Source organism: Labrus mixtus, chromosome 7, assembly GCF_963584025.1.
Source record: "Labrus mixtus chromosome 7, fLabMix1.1, whole genome shotgun sequence".
NCBI lineage: Eukaryota > Metazoa > Chordata > Actinopteri > Labriformes > Labridae > Labrus > Labrus mixtus.
Window position 1 is genome coordinate 4,607,967 of NC_083618.1, and position 11,616 is coordinate 4,619,582.

At 39.5% G+C, this 11,616-nt stretch overlaps 1 protein-coding gene across 1 annotated transcript; it reads right to left on the bottom strand.

Annotated features, from left to right (window-relative positions):
* Positions 1-1,872: 1,872 nt before the first annotated feature.
* On the bottom strand, positions 1,873-10,303 carry ubap1 (ubiquitin associated protein 1). Its single transcript, XM_061042234.1, has 7 exons — positions 10,135-10,303; positions 7,537-7,586; positions 6,183-6,307; positions 4,843-5,673; positions 4,568-4,726; positions 3,949-4,050; positions 1,873-3,433 (listed from the first exon to the last, which is right to left on the bottom strand). Exons 2-7 carry the CDS (start codon positions 7,574-7,576, stop codon positions 3,293-3,295), a joined length of 1,398 nt encoding a protein of 465 aa, XP_060898217.1. The 5' UTR covers positions 7,577-7,586; positions 10,135-10,303; the 3' UTR covers positions 1,873-3,292.
* Between the last annotated feature and the right edge of the window lie 1,313 nt (positions 10,304-11,616).

Sequence of the window (11,616 nt, forward strand, 5' to 3'; positions counted from 1 at the left end):
CAAGGTCGTACGTGAACGCGAGCGTCATGCGTGCTCGTTCACGTCAGCTGCGTAAACTTTTTAGATTATTCTGACCTCCTGCTGATTGTTGTAAACTTTGATGCTCATATAAAAAAAACTGATTTATATTTTAAAACAAGTTTAAACATCGTACGTTTCAATTTGACGGCTTTATAATCATACAATAGAATCTAAGACTATGAAAATGGCGAGTTTCGATTTCATTCAAATTTCATGTATTATATTTTATCTGTAACGCTTCACAAAAATAATTCTAGTAATAAAATACAAATACTATGCAGGGGTTCTGTCTGTCAGATTCCTTCATATTTGTATTATAGTTTCTTTGAACACTTAAGAGTTCAAGTCAACCTGAACAATCTCAAAGATGAAATGTATTAAGCTTCAATTTAATTTGATAAACTTTAACCAGAAAGTTGTCTTGCTTGGCTTATGGTAAGCTAGTGCCTATTTGCATTAGCACAAACTCATGGTTGACATATCACACAGATGACATTTTGTAAGCCATTATCTTAAGGTTTGCTAGAGATGTAAATTGTGACTGTGATCACCTGTTATTTATCCATGGTTAGCACAGGCTGACCAAATATGACCTCTATTCTGATGCATAATTGTCTTTTTATCAGCTGACCGGGCAACAGAGGTGGACGCTTCCAGTTGCGACTCACAATACCTGGATGGAGAATCATCTGTATTGTTCGTGCCTTGTCTGCAGAACAGAAAGAATAAAAATGCATAAACTACACAAGAGAGACAACAAGAAGCCAGAGAGTTGTACTTCCTTATCAGCTTCTGTAACTAAATAAGGAACACCAGCAACTTTCAATAGTCCCACCACTGAAAAGATGTGCACATTTAATCATGTTCATTTTCCAAATAATTCCAAGGAAAATTGAACATTTTGAAAATCACAGTTTATGAGCTTGGGGGGGGGGGGGGGGGGGGGGGGGAGAACACCCACCCACCTTTAATCACACCATCAAGATATTCCAATGTTCATTAGAGTCATGTTCAATTATGCAGGGACTTAGAAGTGGATCTGATATATTTACCCATACACGGTGGCCTAAATAATAAAAAAAACCTAGTTGCAATCTATTCCCACAATTAGAAGACCAAACACAAATAGGAAGAGTTACAGAACCTACTTTCTTGTATTCCCTTCAATTTGTGTGGCAGTAAAATGGGAGGCAAATGGAGATCGGATGTATTTATGTATGATTAAGGACACCGAACTTGTGTTTAGTAAGGGCAGCTAACATGCTTTTGTATCTGTTAAAGTAGCCGTACCGGTCTTCTTAACCACAGAAAAACAAGACAGGAGGTATGGACAATTAAACTTGACCTGGGGGAAGACTCTCCCTAACAAATCAATATTATGAATGGATTGAATGACAGATTCATGAAAAAGAGCTCGGTTTACTTCAGTTGCCTGTGCTTATCCTTATCGTTTCAATGTTCCTTTTTAAAGTGCAGACTCTTGGTTGTGATTTTACAAAAAGTAATGTTTGTTTTGACATTAAATTAAGTTGTAGAATACGTAGATTGGTGGTTTGAATATTTTGCATTCCTGGAACATAGGATAAAGTATTGGACCTTCCCCCAAGCCAAGTGCCATTTTAAGCCCTTAATCTGTTACCGTGCCAATATCAATCCCCATTACCAACACAGAGCACAAGATTATGGACATTTCTGACATTTTTGCCTGTGTTACAACTGACCAGATATGTTTTATAAACATATGTAGCATGGAATCAGGAGGGTAATTAATACAAAATATAAAAATGCTTTTGTGGTGTCATGACTAATGCTCATTATTACACATGAAAAACAAGTGAACAAGTCGTCAAACCAATGTCATCCAATGTTTGATTAAAAGAGCGGCATGATATCCAATTACAAAGAATAAATGACAAATTACTGAAATCAAATCTTTCTTTTTTTAAAGTTATATCCAAATTGCCAGCAAGGCTCGATGACCATTCCATAACTCCCAACAATATTTTGAGGCTCAAAGTGCCACCTGACAATCACACAATATGAAATGTCTCTATTGCACTGTGACGTGGCTGCAAACACAACCCTCACTTACATTTTGTTTCTTTTTCAACCACTCACTCTTTTCCAGTCTGCAAAAAGAAAGTCCATGACTAGAAAGCGCCACGTTTGTAAGTTAACATATCTCACATTAACAAATCAAACTCTTAATTTTTAAATGAAAGTGTCAGTGTACTATTTTAAATAACTTGAAAATGAAGAAACGCGTGTCTGTGCAGTGTGTGTCACATCAGTGCCAATGGGTTAGGGGATATTTTGTGTAATTTCCTATGGAGAAACGTTATTCATTTCTCCCCGCTCCTTTAAGAGGCCATTCCAGTGCAGGTCAAAGAGCCTGCTGGGGCAGTAGTATATGTTATGTTTGGAGTAATAATGACTGAGGATCTAATTGTGCAGTTCCTAAAACAGAAAGCAAATAAATGGTGTCTTCAATATCAGATGACAAAAGTGCCCAGATGAAGACAAAAATAGATATGAACAAATGAAAGAATAAAGTAGAACAGAAGAACAAGGTGCAGGGCACCAGAGCAGAGAGGGCACTTCTTGAGACTAAGTTACCTTTCTGGCAACCTGACCTTTATGTTTTTTTTTTGTTTTTTTTAAACCTTTTCTCAAACCTTTTTTTTGTTTTTATATATATCTTTTTTTACTTTAAATGTTGGTTGGTTTAATCGGAAGAGAGCCTCTTCAAGACCCAATTCCCTCCACCATTTACTAGGTCTGCAGTGAGCAGTGGAAGAGTTTAAAGAGTTCAAACTGGTCTCTTTGACGTACTCAGAGGCTGCTATCAGCGTCCCATTCAGTCCTGAAGTCACTTAAACACTTCCATTTGGAAGTAAACCAGAACAGCATTAAATGCCACAGCCCAATTCTTCCAGTTTCTCCTTTACAGCCAATATGTTCTTTCCATTTTAAATACCCTAGAAGTACCAAATCCTGGAACCACATTCGAGGATTTCGTAGAAAAACAACACCACCATGAATAATTGTTACCCTTTGACCCCCTCCACTCTAGGCACAGAGTCTGTAAGAAGTGCTGAGACACAATACATTTTAGCACAGAGAGAAATACAACTGTCTCCCAGCTGTCCCATCCACAACCGAGGCAAGGGCAGAGCATGGTGTGATAGGGTAGGCAGAAGGAAAGGGGCTGTGTTGGCTAGTAGCGGGAGGCAAGCCATGGGCTGGGCTTCAGTTGGCTGGTTAGCTTAGCTCAGCTAGCCGCAGCTCGGGCCATCAGGTCCTCTAAAGCCTTGTCCTGATCGTTGTTGTGGACCAGCAGAACTTCTTTGATGGCATCTCGTTCAAACCCCATTTCACCAAATCTTGACATGAGCTCAAGAAACTGAAGGGCCTGAAAGGATAAAAATAATAATAATAATAATTTGATCTAATCATAGATGTAGAAGCATTGCTTATATAAAAACTTTAGGTTGTTTTTGTAACCCCGGTTCTCTGAGTAGCGAGATGTCTCACTATGGGATACTCTCCTTGCACGTATTCACAGCAGCACTATACCAGCCCTGAATGTGCCAGTAGGTGCCACGAGATCCAGTCTGCGAGCAGTTAAGCTAGTTAGCCGTGATACAGGTAAGGTAAGGCCGGCTTCTGTAGCGAGAAGAGGTGTTTGAATGACGAGTGACACTGCATCAGGGTTATATATGGACAGGAGCCCTGACACAGCCACTCAGGGCTGGCATAGTGGTTCTGTGTATAAGCGCGAGGGGCGTATCCCATAGTGAGACATCGAAAGGAACGCTGTGAAAGAGAACCAAATACTGTTTTCTACCTTCCAATGATTTGAGCTATTAACATATTGAAACATGCTTTTAAGAGTGTACGGTTACTTTAATGGCAAACTTAACAAACCTTTTCCTCAGAACACTGGTACATCTCTAAACACTCCTCCACTGCACTTGCATCGAAGCCCCGCTCACACAGACGTCCATGGACAAACAGATAGTCCAGCACCTTAGACGAATAATAAGTACATGTTTATTATGTTGATTTGGCTTCAAAGAGCCATCACATAAAAGACTCTTAGAAACCTGTATGAGGTTTCATGATTTAGTCTAAGAAAACAATTAGAGGTGACTTTGTGGTTGAACTAAATTTATGCTCCGTAAGGTTTGTTTATCACCCATATCATACTGTATGGGTCATAGTTTGAAACCAGCTTGTACAAAGGAAATCTTGCATATCAACTCCATATAATCTTTTACATTTTGAATATATTTTCCCACATGTATTGCTGTAAGAGTGGGTAGGTCATGTTCTGTAGGATTATCTGTTACATATAAGATCACAGAATGTGTTAATAATCAATTTTATTTCAATTTAAGATTTTTTTTTTTTTTTTACAGAATGGAAGCATCACTGACCGAACACAATTACACAAGCACATAAACAATTATCTATTTTGTATGTCAAGATGGTGAATAAATCAAAACTTCAGATTTCTGTGCATTGGTGTGAGGGGGAGTGGCACCTGCTCCACGTTCTGCCCTTGTCTCTGCATGGCCCGTAGTACACCCTCATACGAGTAGCCCATGCCCACAAGGGTTTCCACACATTGGCGCTCGCTGGGGGTCATGCTGAGAAGGGCCCCACCACACGGCAGACAAGCTGACCCTGATCCTGGGTAAGCCTAGTATGAAAACATGAGTGGGTGTTAATAAGGTTCTTGAGATTCTTTATTTACAATCACATGCTGGTACCTCTGTACACTATTGAGCATTGTGTAAAATATAATGTGATGCTCACCGGTTTTGGTGCGCCACTCTTGACATGGCCTTGAGGCTCAGGGGCAACAATAACTTGGGTTTTGGGTATGGTCGGCGGGCTGCCATTTGGAAGGTTCTGTCGGGAAGTGGGGATGGGTGCAGGGAGTGGGCTGTACCTCACTGGCTCTGGGTCACCAGAGTCAGTGAGCTTTGGAAAAGTGAGAGAGCGGATATTACAGGGTCGATCATCCGTGTCAAACCCTGTTCTCCCAGGATGCCCAACTCTGTCCATGTCCAGCAAGGCAACCAACCCATTGGGTTTATGTGCAAAGCCAGGTTTGGCTGTGAGGCTGGTGTTGGTGCTAGGAGGGGACGGGCTGTTTCCACGCGACTCAGGCCCCCTCTGGGAAACCTCTGGTTGGGATACAGAGGGAGGCGGTTGAGGTTGAGGCTGGGGCTGGCTCTGGAGGATGCTCCTGAGCTCCTCCTTATCGTCCAAAGTTTTGAGCTCAAGCTTGTCAAACGGGTCCTCCTCACGCTCAAAGTCAGCTAGGTTGAGCCAGTGCTGCTGGGTAGTGCTAGGCGGGATTTTCCTTGGGCCAAGGCTTGCGGCAGGCAGTGGAGTGAGGATGTCATTATGGCTCAGCCCCGCCAGGACGGGGTTCAACGCTGGTGGTAGAAGGTCTTGGTCCTCTGCAGCAGGCTTGGTTTTCCTGCCTTCACTACCATCAATGTCCTTGGCCTGCGCCAAGCGGTCCCTGCTCTCTGCCTCCTGCTTGGCTGCTGCCTCTTCTGCTCTGGCCTCTGCTCGTTTGGCCTCAGCCAATTCAACCCCCCAGCGCACACTACGCCTCTCCAGAGTAAAGTCATACTGTCAAGACCACAGTAATAGGAAGAATTGGAGGTAATGGGAAGAGAGGGAAGAGAGGGAACAAAAAGAAACAGAGAAAAGGAGGAACATTTAGGAATATAAAAGCCACAAAATCTTACAACTCCTGCTTAACAGATAAACCATTTAAATAACTTGTATCACATAATTTGAATAAACTCAAAATCAGACATATATATAAAACGGTAAAGTTACATATACTTTTGATCAGGCATGTTAAAGTATTTTTGTACAAAACTGTCTTTCGACTACACCTCTCCATATAAATCACTTTTAGCTACAGTGACACAAAAAAAAAGATACCTCCTCTTTGGTGTCCAGCATGACTACACATGCCACAAAATGGTACATTAATGCAGAATGACAGAGGGCAGGGCCCATAATGATCAGTGCCAGAAAATTATAGATCAGCACAGTAAATCCATGCCATCCATTACTCCATGAGTAAATTTAGCTCAGCAAAGTCAACATCACACCTGTAACTTACTAACCTGTGTGTCCACCAGTAATGAGCCGCAGTCTGGTAGACAGAAACCAACAGGCAGTCCTACTTTGGCCGGGCAGCGGAACTTGTCGTTGATCTTGAAGGGAACATCTTCAAGGTAGCTGATGGGTCCTTTTTGCAGGAAAAAAAAAAAGGTAAACACTGAAAAAATAGACACTGGGGTGACAGGCACAAGTAGACATTCCTTCGAACCCAAAACTTAACCCAGAGTAGGGATGGGCAACTAACCGCTCGCTGTCTCATCCAATGCAGCCTGCAAGTTTATTTCCAATAATCAATAAACTGTTGTAAACATGAATTTACAGTGAACAATTTGACCCCGTTTTAACTTGAGGGCTCTCACTTTAAGAGCCAGGTTTACTTACAAGCAGGCATGTTTCTATCTACACAGCGGATCTCAGCTATTCTTTTTGATGGACTGTACTGACAGACATATTTAAAGTATCTCCTTCCATTGCCCCCCTGTTCACACAGAACACACACAGGCCACTGTAAGAAATATTTCAATGCACTTATTGATGTTATAACCTCAGACAAAGGAATCCCACTGCACAGAAAAAACAAAAGTGTGATTTAGAATTAAGACAGTCTTACGTTTGCGCTTGAGGTAACGCGAAGAAAGGATCGATCAACATTCCTTGTGCGTAAACATCAAATAAAGGTACGATGCTTAGTTTAATTGGCTTATTTATTGCTTCTGGATCAAATGGCTATACTCTCTGCTGCATGTGTGATGGGCATGCCACCATGCACAGTGTGCTAATAGTAGTAATTGAGCGTTAGTTGAGGGCGTATGTGTCTGTTTGAGTGTCTGTCTATGTTTTAGTCTGAGACTGTGAATCAGAGTAGGGTGCTGCTCCTGGTCTAAGGATGAGGTAAAGCAGCTGTGTGGGGAGGTAGGACTTAGACCATTCTCGTCTTTCCTCCCTAGACTGGCCTCATATCAAAAAACAGTAAATGTAAGGAGGGAAACAAAAGCTTGCAGACTCCCCAGCTCTATGATCCATAAACATCTACATTTCCCTGCATCAGCAAATGGGCTGCTATTTCCTTGTGAGCAAAAGCGCCATGCTGCATGTTGCCAGGTGTACCATGCAGAGAAACATGCATTGCATGGGCTGTAAGATAGGGCACTATTTGATTTAGGAATTCAAAGACCAACCTATGTGTTTAGTGTGGCTGGAAACAAAACATTCCATGAAGGATATCATCCTCAGCTAACATTAGAACAACATTCACAGACCAAAAACACACAGTGGTTTTCTGTATGCTTTGTCAAGAAATAAGTACATATCATTGGTGTAATTGTTTCTGTGTAAAGCTAGTCTTAAGGGTCTCACCATTGTTGTATGCGTCTGATCCAGACTTCCTTTCAGCCATTTAGAGACTCCTACAACAAACAAGAGCAAACCAGGTGTAAAGTAAACAGAGGGGGTTTCCACTATTCTTAAAATAACAGAGTCATTTGTTTTTGAGCCATAAAAAGAATAAAATTCAACACACATGTTAAAAAATGGCTACATCAGTTTGAAAAGGCCCCACAGAGCTGACATATTGCTCTAGAAGAAGCTGTTTAAATCTAAACATGATAAAAGTAACACTTTATAACATAGTTCAAATTTGCTGCTCAATCCTATTCCCAATACGTGAATGGATTTCAGCGATTTTGCAGTTGAACTCAAAATCCTTTTACTTGGTCAAGCAGTACAACAATGCCTGACATTATAAACACAGAGAAGCCACTGTTCTCACATCCGCTGAACAGCAGCACTTTGATCTGTATGCTGCCGTGGACCGATATTCACTAGAAAAAGTGATATATTTGATTCACTTTCACAATTTAAAAGGGATCATGATTGTACTTAACATATGACTCTTTTCTTTACAGCACTTTGTCTTCGCACGATACCATTTTATTCCTTGTAATTTATTTTTCACATATATTTGACATTTTTGAGTTACTCTTATTTTTCTGCAGTAATCATCAAATAATCTGACACTGGAAATTCTTTCAGGATTGATTTAAAATGTATTTTCTTATTTCAAATAAACCTTCACACAGGTCACTGCTAATATACGATCAGTGCCTACACCACAGTAACTCTGGACATGGACACTAAAGTCTAAAGATCAGCGTGCATTTCCACAGAGCAAACATCACAAATGAAATGTATGGTAGATTTAGGCTTGGATCCACATTGACAAAGCAGGATTTTTATTTTTTCCCAAATAGGTCAGAAATGGGTAATTAAGACATTCAATAGGCAACCCATGATCATATAGTATTATGCTTTATGCTCTGTGTCAGTGTAGTCTGTCTGCATATTTACACAGCTTTAATATGACTTTATACATTCACTGACATCTACAGACTAACCACTCAACATGTAACTGTAAAAATAAAGTAATATTTAAGTTATAGTGAACATTGTTTTATAGATAACCAAAGATATACCTAGAACTGTCTACTCATGACATTAAACAAGTAAAAAGCAGCAGTATTAATAAACACGGTTTTAAACTCAACAATTTTATTCATCAAAGTACTGCCAAATATTTCCAGGATTAATCATCAAATCACTAATTGTCCAAACAATCACCAAAGACTGTGAATTAACCCAAAGTAATTTAACTAGAAAAGCAGCAATTCAATTTACTTCACTGTCAGGAAACCACTAACTAACACGTCATATATTTTAGACGTGAAGGCAACTGTTGAATCTGCAGCCCCACCAACTATCTGTCCGCTTCGTTTAGTCTAAAACAGAAATAGCTAAGAAAAGAAAACAGCAACAATGAATAGATAAATGTCCTGCATTCAAGAAACTGGACAGGCATGTTAGGCATTATTGCTTTAAAACTGGATGCATCCGATACACCTGTGATCAAAATAGTGTTAATTCATTTTGAAGATAAACCGATTAATCGACATAATGTTGCAGCTCAATAACACACTGTAATCTTCCAGATATTTGCAACACTGGTAAGAAAAACACCCATGCTTTAAGAGAGTGATCTGTTATTTGATATGACCATTATGCAGGTTACCTTTAATTTAAAAACTACGAAGAAGCTCTTCATTTCTATCAGGCTGTTTTATCACAAAACCTGACACAGACTGCTCTCTATCTAATCATGTGTGGAAATGTGCTACACGTGATCAGGGAGCATCTTGTGATCACAGGGAATCTTCCAATACAAAGTGTGTAACTTCGATTTGTTTCAGAAGAATCACCTACCACACAGTTGTTACCTTCTAACACTTCAATGAACCCTAGTAGCTGATGTGTCATATCCCAATCACAACAACTTATTGTTTTCTGGAGCTAAAGTTATTAACGTCATTAATGTTACCCACAATAAGAGTAGAGTTAAGTCAGATTAATATCATCATTCTAGTTATCAGCAACAAATACAACACGTCGTCAAACTGTTCATTATTATGGTTGTAAATTTGTTAGCTTATTTAGCTGAGATATGAAAACGAAAGGATCGCCACACTATTCGCATTTAAGGAAGGTTCGAGTTGAATTGTCTAATTGCAAGGCTTTTGGACGACATAGACTATAGATTGAGTTTCCCAGTCAAGAATGATATAGTTAGTAACACTGAAGAGGTGATACCGTCAATTAGCAACAAGCTAAGCTATTACTATCTTTAGTTAGTCCTAGCTCAACACGCTAACAGCAAACATCCAGTGACACTTTGTCATCAGCGTCAAGGACTACATTTTTAGAGTTTTTCTGAGTATTTGGGTCGAGTAACTAATTCATGGACATTTCCCACTAGTCACCGGATGATTTGTACTGGATAAATACGCTTGAGTCCGCCAGTGGCCTGTCTGTAACGTTATGTATGTGGACAGGACAGACCGCTGTCTGTGCTGCCACCGCCCCTGAAACAAAACTCAGCTCGATAGAAAAACAAACTTATCACACCTGTATCTGCTCCGTCTTGTTCCTTCAAATTCCAACTGGCGTCTCGACGAGGCGGCACTCAAAATTAAACTTATCTCCGAATGAGTTTTATTTATACTGACATCTCTTTCCTGCTTCAGCGTGGGGCGCCATCTTGATTTGTCAAGCTCCCTTCCACTGGTTCCTGTCTGACGTCACTCACCTACATGACGTTGGAGCACAACAATTTAATGCTGAGGCAGAGACACGCCTTACAATGTTTGGTGTTTTGGGGACAATTTTAAGAACGTAATTATGTTTTATAAGGATGGCAGCAGGCGTACCCCATGGATGTTCTAATTCTTGTTTTGCTTTGTTCCTTTTTTTATTTGTATGGCTGAACTTTAAGCCCATCTTACAATCTTTTATTTCCTTATTTTTTATTTCAGCAGTGACATATGAATTAAACAGCTCTCCGATGACACGGTCATGTTTCTCAGAGATAAAGTGTATTGCATGATATGTGTTAATTTTCAGAAGCCTTACAACATGTCTAACAACATGTAATGTTTAGGCCTATAACAGACTTCTTCATTCTATATATTTTATTATATTATTATATTAGTCTATATTATATAACATTTCATTATATTACACTATATTGTTCATATTGCACTATATTATATTATACTATATTATATCATATAACTGCACTCTGCATTACTGTGGTACAACACTGCCTCTCTTCTCTGCTGTTTACATTACTTGCTGCTATTTATCATACCAAGTCACTTTAATCATCACTTATCACTTTATCGTGTCATTCTCTGCAAATACTGTCTCAGTTCCCTCCATAGTTAACTTCATCATTCATTTTGTACTTGTATATACCCCCTGTTTTTATTTTTATTTATCTTATCTACTCTGTTTAATGTGTATTTTGAGCTTTCTTGTCTGTGCTGCTGCAACGCCCGAATTTCACCTCTGGGGATCAATAAAGTATTATCCTATCCAAGACTTGAAAAGGTTACATACAGTATATCTGAATTCAGAGGCATATAGTTCAAAAGATATGGATCAGACAGCAAATATTTGCTACCTAAAATCAAAAGAAGTCAGTCCCTAACATTTGGCTCCAGAGAAACATTTCCTTTTTTGGGAGAGTGCTGTTGATAAAGCCTGAAGTTTGTTACTTTTTCTATCCTACTCTATCACTTCTGGTTAATGATGTGTACTGCAAATACAAATATTGAAAAGAAGAAGAAAGTTTATTTTTTACTAATGCTGACTAAACCTGTTTTATAAGTAATGTGGTTGGCTTATTATTATTGTCACTGGTACTGATGTTATGGCTGCAGTTATTAAGGCTATGTCTACTAAAGATCAAGGACCGTTATTGTACATTAACAACCAAGGACAGATGGGTGCCGATGGGATGACAGTTTGTTTTGTTTTTTGTTTGTTGTTTTTTGATTGTTTTTGTTTGGTGGGCATTGTATGCCTATTTTGTCATGTCATGTTTTG